This window comes from Bos grunniens, chromosome X (assembly GCF_055505025.1).
Source record: "Bos grunniens cultivar Pamir isolate PY7600 chromosome X, Bosgru_T2T1.0, whole genome shotgun sequence".
Classification (NCBI taxonomy): Eukaryota; Metazoa; Chordata; class Mammalia; order Artiodactyla; family Bovidae; genus Bos; species Bos grunniens.
In genome coordinates, this window is record NC_141194.1 from 77,863,801 (window position 1) to 77,878,536 (window position 14,736).

The window sequence follows — 14,736 nt, forward strand, 5'->3', positions numbered from 1 at the left end:
GATAGGATGAGTGGAGAAGTCAAATCATCAGCACTCACACACCAGGGTAGGTAACTGAAATATGGGAGAGTAATCACAATAGCAGAGATTCTCTCCAAGGAGAAAGTTGCCCAAGCCTCACATCAAGTTCCGTAGCCTAGGCAACTTGCATCCAACAGAGAACTCCCTGGAACAAGAAGGCTTTGTTTTGAAGGCCAGTGGGGCTTGTGTATAGAGAGTCAGTGGGCTGTAGGAAACAGAAGCTCTGCTCTTAAGGAATGCATGTAAAATCTTATAACTTTTGCAGCACAGAAGCAGTAGTTTGAAACAAGCTTTAATCAGATACACTTGCTGATCTTAGAGAGCCTCTCAGAGAGGCAGGAAGCAACAAGGATTATGCCTGGGGACATAGAATGTCAGTAGACATTTTTTGGAGCTCATTTTATCATGAGAACACCAGTTCTGATGAGTGCCATTTTGGACTTCTCTCTGTAGTCTATTAGCCCTGAGGTTTTATATCCCATCTATAATAACCTGAGTCCCACACTCCTCTGGTTAAGTAGCCAGCTACAGCTATACTCACCAGTGGGTCTTTGCCAGCCATGAGACTCACCAGGTGACATAACCAGCCAAGCTATGACTTGGCCCTGCCCCCACAGGGCTGGTGTCAGTCCCAGGCCCACTGGGTCACACAGACAAATTCTCTAGGATCCAGTTCCACATACCAGCATGCTGGCACCAATCCTAGCCACACAGGCCTTATATCCAGTCACACCAGAACCTTATCGCAGGAATGTATATGCAAACACCACCCCTGGGACACTTGAGGCCCAGGAGCCAGTGATACTGAGACTCCCCATCCCCATCCCCACTGCCAGTGGGCTAGCACAAACCTTGGGACTGCCTGAGCAGTACAACTATCCCAGCCAACACACAGTCCAACCCACCAATGAGCCTGTAGCCATTGCACAAAAAGATCCCTGGCAGCCAAATGGGCGAAACTAACCCTTCCTAATAGTGTGCCCATAGTAATTGATCCCATCACAACGAAGTGTTCATGCAGCCCACACAGAAGGCACTCTTAGAGCATATAACTTGTGCTGCTGTGCCTCATAGGATGTCTCCTATATAAGGCCAATTTTACAAGATCAGGAAATGTAACCAAGCTCCTTAATGCATAGAATTATACACAGAAAAGTAGGCAAAGTGAGAAGAAAGAAGAATGTGTTTCAAACAAAGAAATAAGACAGAACCACAGAAGAACTTAGCAAAGTGGAGATAAGGAATCTACCCAATAAAGAGTTCAAGTTAATATCATAAAGACCCTCAGTGAAGTCAAGAGAAGAATGGGTGAACACAAAGAGGAATTTAACAGATGGAAGATATAAAGAATAACTAAACATAAATTAAGGATATAATAACATAAAAAAATGAACTAGAAGCAATCAGCAGTTGATAGGATGATACAAAGGAATGCATTTGCAAAATGGAAAACAGAGTAGTGGAAATCACCCAATCTGAACAGAAAGAGGATAAAATTTAAAAAAATGAAAACAATTTAGGGAAAACATCAAGAATCCTAAAATTAACTTGCTGGAGGGGGGCAGAGGGATTATTTGGGAAATAATAGAACATACAAAGTAAGGTCTTTGTCATCAGTCTTGGCAATATTCTTTTGGATATTTGTCCTCAGGCAAGGGAAACAAAAGTAAACAAAGAATCAGTTGTGGCTACAAACTACAAAGTTTTTGCACAGTGAAGGAAACTATTAATAGAAAAAGTTGCTTACTGAATGGGAGAAGATATTTTCAAAAATATATCTGATAAGAAACTTAATACCCAAGACATACAAAAGACTTATACATTATACAACTCAACATCCAAAAATCACCTGATTAAAAAATGAGTAGTAAACCTGAAGAGATTTTTCCAAAGAAAATCTAGATGGCAAACAGACACATGAAAAGATGCTCAACATCCCTAATCATCAGGGAAATGCAAATCAAAACCAAACTGAGATATCACCTCATGCCTGTGAATTATTGTTATTAAAAAACAAAACAAAACAAATATTGGCAAGAATCTGGAGAAAAGGAACCGTCATGCACTGTTGACGGAATTTAAATTGGTGCAACCATATGGAAAATGATATGGAAGTTCCTCAAAAAATTGAAATCAGAACTACCATACCATCCAGCAGTTTTACTCTGGGTATTTATCTGAAAAAAACAAAAAAAAACAAAAAACAAAAACAAAAATACTAACTTAAAAAGAAATATGAACCTAGATGTACATAGCAGCATTATTTATAATAGCCAAATAATGGAAGCCACCTAAGTGCCTACAGCAGATGAATGGATAAAGAAAAGGTCACACACACACACACCACAATATAATATTTCTCAGCAATAATAAAGAATGAAATCTTACCATTTGCAACAGTGTGGATGTACATGGAAGGTATTATGCTTAGAGAAATAAGTCAGAGAAAAACAAATGCTCTATGTTGTATGTATATCAAAAATGTGAAATTTTTCAAAAATCAAAATTAACAAGTATTAAAAACAGGTACAGACTGGCAGATTCAGAGAACAAATTAGTGGTTATCACAAGGGACAGGTATTGTGGGAAGGACCAAATAGGTGAAAGGGATTAAGAAGTACAAACTGCAAGTTAGAAAATAAGTGTTTTAAGGATGTAACAAACATGACATCAAATAGAATCAATATTTTTTAATAGTGTTGTATGGTGTGTAAGCTATAAAATATAAAATAACTAAGTGTACACCTGAAGATAATCTAATATTGTAAGTCAGTTATAGTTCAATTAAAAAAAAAAAAAAGAACCTGATTAAAATCGTGTCAAAGACCTGGAACAGACCCTCATCAAATAAAATGTACAAATGACATATAACCATATGAATATATATTCAACATCATATGCCATTAGAGAATTTCAGATTAAACAAAAATGAGGTACCCCTGCACACCTATTGGAATGGCTAAAATTCAGAACTGTATCAACATTAACTGCTGGTATGGATGTGGAGCAATAAGAACTCTCATTTATTGCTGGTGGGAATGTAGTATGGCACAGCAATTTGGAAAGCATTTGGTGCTTTCTCACGAAGCTAAACAGAGTCTCCTTGTTTATCCAAATGAATTAAAATATTATGTCTAAACAAATCTACATACCAATGTTTATAGCAACTTTATTCATAATTGCTAAAAGTTGAAAGCAACCACAGTGTCCTTCAGTAGTTAAATGAGTAAACAAACTGGTATATCCATGCCATGGAACAATAATTAGCAACAAAACAAATAAACTATGAAATCAAGAAAAGACTAGTGCATATTGCCAAGTGAAACAGAGCCAGTCTGAAAAGAGTAAATACTGTATGATTCCACCTATATGGCATTCAGGAAAAGGCAAACTTATAGAGACATTAAAAGCCAAGTTTAAGAGAAGGAGTGAATAGATGGAGCAGAAGAGATTTTTAAGGGAGTGAAACTAAGTAGTCTGTATGATACTGTAATGGTAGACACATGATGTTGTGCATTTGTGAAAAGCCATATAATTTGTAACACAAAGAATGAACTCTGTTGTACACTATGGACAGTAGTTAACAATAGTGTATCAATATTGATTCATGTATTGCAGCAAGTGTACCTCACTAGTATATGATGTTAATTAGAGGGGAAACTGCTGGTGGAGAGGAAGTATATGGAAATTCTCTGTAATTTCTGCTCACTTTTTCTGTAAATGTAAAAATGTTCTAAAAATAAAGTCAGTTGATTAAAATAAAAGACAACTTTTGCCATACCTGAATAAATAGGGTTAGAGTGGCAGAATTCAGAGAGAAAAATCAACAAAAGTGAAGGCTTGCATTTTCAGTTCTAATGAGGTGGATGAAACTGGAGCCTATTATACAGAGTGACATAAGTCAGAAAGAAAAACACCAATACAGTATATTAACACATATATATGGGATTTAGAAAGATGGTAATGATGACCCTATATGCGAGACAGCAAAAGAGACAGAGATATAAAGAACAGTATTTTGGACTCCGTGGGATAAGGCGAGGGTGGGATGATTTAAGAGAATAGCATTGAAACATGTATATTAACATATGTGAAACAGATGATCAGTCCAAATTTTATGCATGAAATAGGGCACTTAAAGCCAGTGCACTGGGACAACCCTGAGAGATGAGATGGGGAGAGAGGTGGGAGAGGAGTTCACAATGGGAAACACATGTACACCCATGGCTGATTCATGTCAATGTATGGCAAAAACCACAACATTGTAATTAGCCTCCAATTAAATAAAATAATAATGAGAAAAGAAAAAAAAAGTGAAAGCTAAGATGAATTAAAATTGTGGAGAACTGCAGCTGGCCCAGAGGGGAAAGAATAGGGCATACATAGAAGAATATAGTGAAATATCAAAGCTAGAAAGTTAAATTCATATGAAACCAGAGAGCTTCTGTTTTATTCTGGAGATAATGAGTAGCCGCTGAAAGTCTTAAAAATTGAAGTGGAAAGGCAAATTCAATGGTATAGGAAAACCAACCAGGAAAACATTTTACCATCTAGGCATGACAGGATTGGTGCCTGACTGTAGAATACAAGATATTACATATGACAATGACTTGGAAACCAAATGTAAGTGTAATTGTAGAGGGAAGATCAGAGTATTATGAAATTTGTAGCCTTAATTCCTGAAAGGAGGTGGTGCCATGCACTTGCATAAAACTTAAAGGAGTTGCCACAATACCAAGATGCATTAGAAAGAGGGCTTATAGTAGTACACCTGATGTGATTGACAAGAAAGAAAAAAATAACATTTTGGTGATTTTTGAAAAGAATTTGTCTTCATTACCATTCTATTAAAAGTCTCTGTACATTTCTGAGATGTAATTCAATGAGCCAGATTGCTGAAATTATATATATATTGATGGCTCTTAATTTAATGTTTTCAGCTTTCGGAAAAAGTTTGACTTGCATAACTCTGTATTTGCATATGCTTTGCATGTGCATCTCAAGTGGGGTCACTATTAAACTCACATGTAATATAAATATTAGCTTAAATTCCAGGATATTATAGTCAATTGATGGTTGGTTATTGTAGGTCATGATCTGAAGTTGTGGCTTTTAAGTATTTCATGGTTATTTGAAATGTTTGAATGAATTATATTTTAAAACTGTCAGTGGGCTGTTAAATTCTCTTTGTGGTTTGCATGTAGTTTGCTTGTCAACTGGACTTTACATAGGCATATGCCTTGATATGGCCAAATGGTATCTGGATAATACTGAAAACCTTTCAAGGATGAGGAAAGAGTATTATACTGTTAACAGAAGTGTAAATTCAACAAAAGTTTGAGCATTTGAGTGATAAATTGAGGCACTGATGGCTACTTTTCATTTATAGTTTGATCAATTTTCTATTAAAATACTAACTATACAAAGAAGAATTGGAAGTCCACAATTGTCTTGGGTTTGTTGTAAATGTTAACCTTATATAAATGGGTTATTGATAGTTGCTATTATGTTGAACATAAGGCGAAGGTTATTGATGGTTGCTATTATGTTGAACAAGAGGTGAAGATTTTAGGGAGAGATAAATAGTGATTAATTTATGTTATGGAATGTCCCATCATTATAGCAAAGCTGCATGATGGGTAAAGCATAAAATACATATACATCTACATAATTTTGTAAAGTTAACTGAAAATAAACTAATTTAAAAGGTGACACAGAAATCCATTTTTAATTCAGTGTTTGCACTCTATTGAGACTTTAAATTAATAATCACAGGAAAAAGGCTTCAAAACTGCAAAATCTGTTTTAATAGATTGCTCCTAAAAGCAAATCAGAGGGTGAGCCATAAATGAAGTGATGGGGAAGATTTTTAAATACTTTACTAATACTCTTTGGGGATTTGGAGTCATAGGAAGTGTAGAACATGTTTCCCTTCTTAGATTCCACACTAAATTTGTTTCCAGCTTTTTTATCCTTGAATAATTCTGATAACAGTACATTTTGTGTCTGTCTTTATCAGAAATATTGATGACTGTTTTATTCTTTATTTAGGAATTTCTTTAATAGAGTGATCATTTTAATGTGTGAGACCTGTCATATCTAGGAGTTTGTTTCATTGTGCTACTTTTGAAAACTTTGTTAATGACTTTAACTCAACCATCTTTGTTGAGCCCAGGAGATTTATTTACAACATTCTTCCTTCTAACCCTGTTTGTGTCCTAAAATTATGTTTTGAGTGTTTGTATTACCATTACTGTTGTTTTGAGGAATGAGATTTAAGAGGTCTCTGAATATATTTCCTATAGATTCATTGTACACTTGTTGTTGTGATATTGGAAACGAGAAAAAATGATGGGATGCAAACAGGAGAAAGGGATGTTATTAACATTTGATAATTGTGTGTAAGATTAACATAAACATTGCCCATAGTAGAGTTTCAATAGCCTATAATAATTTTGGAAAATTACAAGGAGGCACATTTTCGAACATCTGTTAAATATTACTTGTTTCTGGGATCATGTCCAAAAAAGGCAAGATTACTGTCAAGACAATAGCTTAAAATACATTATAATGTGATATGGTTTACTTATTGTAGTCATGTTAATATCCATAATGTTAGGCCAACTTTCCCTAGCCTCTACTCAAAGGTCTTTCCATTCTTTCCATACAAATACCAACCTTATGAAGGATAAGCAGACAACTATTTCAATTTGTTACTTTTTTTTTCATAATGACATATCTGTGGCTACCACAAGTGTTATATGGATAATACTTGAAAGATATTCTTTCAGAAATTTAAAATATGTGAAAAATATTTCACTTTGCATAATAAAACAAATAGAATTCTTGGAACTACCCAAATATGTGGATATTCATTATTAAACTGGAAAACAGGTTGATATTTTGATAGAGGACTTATTCCTTATGGACAAAGTCTTCAAATTAGAACTATAAGCATTCATTTTAGAGATTTATAGCTAAAAGACTAGGACATAGTCCCAGTCTTATTTTCTTCAATCATTCTGAAGCCTAAAGAATCTACATCTTATCATACTAGTACCTCTATTCAGTTCAGTTCAGTTCAGTCACTCAGTCAGTCATCTCCGACTCTGTGACCCCATGAATTGCAGCACGCCAGGCCTCCCTGTCCATCACCAACTCCCAGAGTTCACCCAAACTCATGTCTATCGAGTCAGTGATGCCATCCAGCCATCTCATCCTCTGTCGTCCCCTTCTCCTCCTGCCCCCAATCTCTCCCAGCATCAGAGTCTTTTCCAATGAGTCAACTCTTCGCATGAGGTGGCCAAAGTACTGGAGTTTCAGCTTTAGCATCATTCCTTCCAAAGAACACCCAGGACTCAGCTCCTTTAAAATGGACTGGTTGGATCTCCTTGCAGTCCAAGGGACGCTCAAGAGTCTAATCGAATACCACAGTTCAAAAGCATCAATTCTTCGACACTCAGCTTTCTTCACATTCCAACTCTCACATCCATACATGACTACTGGAAAAACAATAGCCTTGACTAGACGGACCTTTGTTGGCAAAGTAATGTCTCTGCTTTTAAATATGGTATCTAGGTTGGTCATAACTTTCCTTCCAAGGAGTAAGTGTCTTTTAATTTCATGGCTGCAGTCACCATCTGCAGTGATTTTGGAGCCCCCAAAAATAAAGTCTGACACTGTTTCCACTGTTTCCCCTTCTACTTCCCATGAAGTGATGGGACCAGATGCCATGATCTTCGTTTTCCGAATGTTGAGCTCTAAGCCAACTTTTTCACTCTCCTCTTTCATTTTCATCAAGAGGCATTTTAGTTCCTCTTCACTTTCTGCCATAAAGGTGGTGTCATCTGCATATCTGAGGTTATTGATGTTTCTCCTGGCAGTCTTGATTCTAGCTTGTGCTTCTTCCAGCCCAGCGTTTCTCATGATGTACTCTGCATATAAGTTAAATAAGCAGGGTGACAATATACAGCCTTGACGTACTCCATTTCCTGTTTGGAACCAGTCTGTTGTTCCAGGTCCAGTTCTAACTGTTGCTTCCTGACCTGCATATAGGTTTCTCAAGAGGCAGGTCAGGTGGTCTGGTTTTGCCATCTCTTGAAGAATTTTCCACAGTTTATTGTGATCCACAGAGTCAAAGGCTTTGGCATAGTCAATAAAGCAGAAATAGATGTTTTTCTGGAACTCTCTTGCTTTTTTGATGATCCAGTGGATGTTGGCAATTTGATTTCTGGTTGTTCTGCCTTTTCTAAAACCAGCTTGAACATCTTGAAGTTCAAGGTTCACATGTTGCTGAAGCCTGGCTTGGAGAATTTTGAGCATTACTTTACTAGTGTGTGAGATGAGTGCAATTGTGCAGTAGTTTGAGCATTCTTTGGGATTGCCTTTCTTTGGGATTGGAATGAAAACTGACCTTTTCCAGTCGTGTGGCCACTGCTGAGTTTTCCATATTTGCTGGCATATTGAGTGCAGCACTTTCACGGCATTATCTTTCAGGATTTGAAATAGCTCAAATGAAATTTCATCACCTTCACTAGCTTTACTCCTAAGGAAAGAGTTAAGCTAGAAAGTATCAACACATCATTACATTATAATATTTAAAAGGCAAGTTGCTTCTTTTTATTAAACACAACGATGTTTAGCTTAAAGTTTTTTGTTTCTTTTTATGAGTAAAAAATTGAACATTATAAATAAATATTTTGGAAGTGAGAGCAAGAATAAGGAATATTGTTAAATAAAAGTCTGAATATAGGTGCATTTTTAAATTATAAAACCATGTTAAATTCCACAGATACTATTATTTCCTCAAGGAGATACTAAAATATGATAAAACCACTTAAAATTCAACAAGAGTGAAGACTTTTTTTCTTAACTATTTAATAACATCAATTTTTATGTAATTTCCATTTGTCCATATAATGTAACTAATATTATAGTTTAACATGCACTGTCTCTTTTAGGACTGGATCTGCCATTTATGATGATGCCTCATCCCCTACTTCCAGTCAGCTTACCTCCTGCATCAGTTGCTATGGCAATGAATCAGATGAACCATCTTAATACTATTGCCAACATGGCTGCTGCAGCCCAGATTCACAATCCACTCTCTAGAGCTGGGGCCTCAGTTATAAAGGTAAGAATAGTAATTTAGAAGAGGATAAAGTTGTTAATAACATGTCAATTTTGATAAAATAATAATAATTCCATGAAATCTTCAGTATAAACACATAGCTCATTGACTCAGTTGCTTAGCATAAAGTATTGATGAGTTTGATTTCTGACTAGGCCTGCTAAGGTGTTTTTGTTATTGTCATTTGTTTTCATTCAATGACCACAGATACTACCTTTAATTCTAGCATCCTGTCTTGTATTCATGAGCACAGTGTGTGGGAGGCATGCTCAGCTAAAGAGAGAACAGAAGAATGTGCAAAATCCATTCCCATTGCTGGAGTGAAACAAAGTAAACACTGCATCTTCTTGGTGTTTGTGAGACAGTTGTGGAATAGTATATATCATAAAAGATTTATAGTTAAAAAGACCTGCATTTCAGTTCTGATTCTGCTACTTAATATCTGAATGACCTTGGATATAGCAATTAACCTTCCTCAACTTTTTCCTCAACTGTAAAATAAAAGTCCTAATCTATCCCACCTATTTCATTGGCCGTCTGGAGGTAATATGAGTAAAATACAGTTTAAAATTGTGAAACATTAAACAAATCCTTATGATAATTTATAGTATTCAGTTCAGTTCAGTTGCTCAGTCATGTCTGACTCTTTGCAACCCCATGGACTGCAGCATGCCAAGCTTCCCTGTCCATCACCAACTCCCGGAGCTTACTGAAACTCATGTCCATAGAGTTGGTGATGCCATCTAACCATCTCATCTTCTGTCATCCCCTTCTCCACCCGCCTTCAATCTTCCCCAGCATCAGAGTCTTTTCCAATGAGTCAGTTCTTTGCATGAGGTGGCCAAAGTATTGGAGTTTTATCATTATCATATTCTAGAATAAAATTTTTCAAAATGTTTGGACCATTGTGTAATGAAACACAAATATTTTATAATCTTCCTTATGTCTCCTATTAGTTTGTCACATCTTCCTTTGCCTTCCAAGTATAACATGAACTAAGTTTTGTAATACATTTTTCCTTTTGTGGAGAAGATAATATAAGGGTGTATAGAATCAAATAGTATAGTTAATCAGGGCAACCCTTGATTTGTTCCTTTGTCCCTCCATTTATTCAACAAAAATACTCAATATGTAGACATCACATAGGGTAATATGGGAAATAATTAGGATGTAGTTCCTGACTTCCAGGACCCACAACCTAAATTCTAGAGAATAACAAGTACACATTTAACTTGCATAACAACACAGACTGTGATGCATAGCAATCCATCAAGCATTACATGAATTTAGAGGAGGGAGAGAGCAAATCTAGGTTAGAGAAGAGAGGGAACAGGAATCACAAATGGTATTACAGTTGATGGATTTGAGCTAGGCCTTGAAATATTGATATTATTGTAATAGGTGAACATGAGAGAAAAAGAACTGAAGGTAGAAGAAATAAGAGATTCTAGACATATTTGTTTAATATTAAATTAGCTTCTAATTTGGTGAACTTCTAAAGCAATAAAGAAAATTTAAAATATAATCTTTATAAGAAAGGGAAAGAACTGATAATTTTTTATTAAGCTCCATTTATATTTTTATGGCCATGTAGCAGTATGCTTTCTGTAAGGACTGTGGCCCTCAGTGAGTTAGTCTGTTTTGACTAAAAGTGAAGAGTGTGGACAAATTTATCTTGTTACTAATCTTAGAGGAAATGCTTTCAGCTTTTTACAGTTGGGTATGTTAGCTGTAGATCTGTCATATATGGCCTTTATTATGCTGAAATACATTCCCTATATGCTCACTTTCTGGAGAATCAGAATAAGACACTGATATCTGGTTTTAAAATACTGTGGATCCATCTGTATTTTTTGCTTTCTATTGACTGGGTCCCTATTATGCATCATGTGATTATTAAGGTTTGTGACCTAATAGGGAGAGACAAAAAATAAACAAAGTTTTTGATTTAAAATGTAAATGGATAAAATAAACAAATGTGTACTATTTTGAAAACATGCTTTTGCTGATTTTGTTTTGTACTATCTGAAGCCAGGATTCCTGAGTCATGTGAAAACTACATATAATGCTTTAAATTTTCCTATATTCTGTGTGCTTAAAATTTTAGTAGTAAATGATTATTAATGTGTTATGTTTGTCTTTATTTTTTCAGGTTCTTTAAAAGGAGCGATGTAAAGTGCATACAATCATGATTACATATTTATATAATATGTATTTTTATAATGTGACAGTATACTTTTGTTTGAATGCTCATAGACTCAAATGAATGCACCACTTAGTATACTTATTCATAATATCATTTGACTAGTCTGATAATGTTGCATATTAGAATTAAATAAAAACCTTCAGGTTCCTGTAATAGGCTTAAAAGTCCAGTGTTTTAGAGTTTGTATTTGGGCCAGCATCCAGTGGTATGCCTATAGATGAGGGAAAAAAAAAAGAAAAGAAAGTGAAAACCTCTGATTTATAACATTTGCCAATTTATGTGGTATAAGTAATTCCCACCATAGCTGATTTAATGTTAACAGCAGCTTAACACCTGACTCACAGAATTACTGTGTTTTTAATAATTAGCTCTAATTTGAACAAAGACAATACTCTCCTTTAAAGCCTTATATGAAATATGAAATGTTTATCAAATCAGCTTCTCTACACCAATATTCCCCCATATCCAGTAAATCAAACAAAATATTTTCAAAGTAGTTTACCTCTCATATTTACTCAGAAAAACATAACATGTAACTCAAGTTTTGAGATCTCTATAAAAATGAGTAAAGTTTTTTTTCCTGTTGTTGAAATTATGCCACTTTAACATAAAATAAAGTCACATTGGAAAGAGCATAATTGCATTTATGCCTTCTTCTTCTACCAGTGTGTAAATATTTCCACCCCAATGTGGAAAAAAAAAAAAAAAAGAAGGAAATTGGTGAATAGAGGTGTTGACTTCTGCAAATGCTCTTAAATAGTGAAAACTAACACAAGGGAGACTAGACCTGGCTTCATCTTTTGAATTTCCTTCTCACAGGTAGGAAATAAAACCACAGCTTTTAAGAGCTTTGAGAAGTGATGTGACTTTTAGAATCTTAGACATCTAAAGAAAATATGTATTTACTTAGATTTTAATAAATTCCCCACCTCCATGGTGGTAAACAATCAACAAACAATCTTAGATGCATAGCACATACCTACTACAGCAATACTATTTAATATAGTAGCCATTAGCCACATGTGGCTATTTCAATTTAAAATAATTAAATAAAATGGACATTTCAGTTCCTCAATGGCTACTAGCTACATTTAAATTTCTAATTAGATAGTACAGATAGGGAACATTTGCCTATTTACAGAAAATTTTATCAGACAGCACTGTTTCTAAGACGTTAGATAGGATGGTTGCAAAGTTCAGAACACTCAGTCTATGGGGAAAAGAGATAATACACTTTGAAAAATCAGCAAGTGTATTGCAATTTGCCTTGAATTTGGCCAGAAAGGATAGTTGTTGCTTAAATGGCCTTACTGTTGTTCAGTTGCCCAGTCCTGTCCAACTCTTTGCTATCCCATGGACTGCAGCACACCCAGGCCTCTGTGTCCCTCATCATCATGTCCATTACATTGTTGATGACATCCAGCTGTCTCATCCTCTGATTCCCTCTTTTCCTTCTGCCCTCAATCTTTCCCAGCATCAGGGACTTTTCCAATGAGTCAGCTGTTCACATCAGATGACCAAAATATTGGAATTTCAGCATCAGTATTTCCAATGAGTATTTAGGGTTGATTTTGAAAGGTTGTTGCTGGGAGGAGCCAAGATGGCGGAGGAGTAGGACGGGGAGAACACTTTCTCCCCCACAAATTCATCAAAAGAGCATTTAAAAGCCAAGTAAATTCCACAAAACAACTTCTGAATGCCGGTAAAGGACATCAGGCACCCAGAAAAGCAACCCAAGTCTTCGAAAGGAGGTAGGAAAAAATATAAAAGACAAAAGAGACAAAAGAGGGAGGGACAGAACTCTGTCCCGGGAAGGGAGTCTTAAAAAGAGAGAAGTTTCCAAACATCAGGAAACCTCACTGCCGAATCTGTGCCGAGCTTTGGAAGCACAGAGGGCAACATAATAGGGAGAAAAAAATAAATAAACAATTAAAACTTGCAGATCGCGAGCCCTATGGTAACTACCCCAGCGGAGAAGCAGCGCAGACGCCTGCACACGCCATTAGCAAGCAGGGGCTGGGCAGGGAGGTGGGGCACAGGCTGCATCGCTTAGAGTAAGGACCTGGCTTGAATACCCTGAGCGCTATCTGAGCAAAATAATCTGGGCTAGCAAACCAGACTGTGGGATATCTATCACACGAAAAGCCAGCCCTAACCTAAGACACCGCCAGGCCCGTGCACAGAACAAAGGACTTAACAGAGATAGCAGGCTGCAGACCTACCCCTCCGGTGACAGGCAGCCAGAGCCAGAAGGGGCAATCACAGCCCCAGAGAGACATTATCTATAAAACTGTAAGTAGGCTTCTTTGCTAACTAAAACTTCTTGGGGGTCTGGACGGTCAACATCTCCCTGAGAAGGTGTGCCGGTTGTACACCTAAATAACTGAGTGGCGGGGAGGCGATAAGTCACGGCAATCGCGCTCACTAAATACCTCATCACCTGAGCTGCTCGGACCTGGGAAGGGCACAAAATGCAGGCCCAACCGAGTCTGCGCCTCTGAGGACTACCCGAGTGCCTGAACCTGAGCGGCTTGGACCTGGGAGGTACAGGCAGCCCAGGGCCGGCTACGGATGGTTCCCGGCGGAGCAAACTAGAACCTGAGCAGTGTGGGCAGGGAGGCGACACGCGCCGTGAGTGGGGGCAGAGCCAGTGTGGCTGAGGCACTGTGAGCACACGCCAGTGTTACTTGTTTGCAGCATCCCGCCATCCCTCCCCACAGCGCGACTGAACAAGTGAGCCTAAAAAGAAAAAAAAAAAAAAAAGTGTCCTCCACCATCCTCTTTGCATCAGGGCGGAAACCAGACACCGAAGAGTCCAGCAAACAGAAGAAGCAATAACAGAGGGAACCGCCTTGGAAGCTACAGGCAACAGATTAAAACCCTGTGGTTACTACCGACTACATAGGAAGGGGCCTATAGATCTTGAGAAGTAAAAGTTGGACCAAGGAACTAGCCAAAAATGAGCTGAACCCACAATACTCACAACAAAACCAGAGAAAGTCCTCGATATATTTATACTATTTTTACGATCATTCTTTCTTTCTTTCTTTCTTTTTTAAAATTTTTTAAAAATTTTAAGTCCTCTATTATTCCTTTAATTTTCACTTTTATAGCCTATTACTTTGCAAAAAAAAAAGATCCTATTTTTTTTTTTCAGCAAACTTCATATATGTATATATTTATAACTTTTTGACTTTTTTTTTTTCTTCTTTTCTTTAACATTGTAGTTTTGAAATTCCAAACTCTACTCTAGATTTTTGATTTTAGATTTTTGGTATTTGTTATCAATTTTGTACCTATAGTTTTTTTTATAATTTCTGTGATTCTTTTTTCTTTTCCCTGTTTCTTTCTCTTCTTCTTTTATATAACACTGTATATC

At 36.5% G+C, this 14,736-nt stretch overlaps 1 protein-coding gene across 1 annotated transcript in view; it reads left to right on the top strand.

The window, feature by feature from the left end:
• The window catches only part of DACH2 (dachshund family transcription factor 2), an 864,497-nt gene that overhangs the window by 683,050 nt on the left and 166,711 nt on the right, over nucleotides 1–14,736 (top strand). The window contains exon 6 of the mRNA XM_086387136.1: nucleotides 8,982–9,154. Coding sequence (XP_086243262.1) covers nucleotides 8,982–9,154 — 173 coding nt within the window. The remainder of the gene's footprint in view (nucleotides 1–8,981; nucleotides 9,155–14,736) is intronic.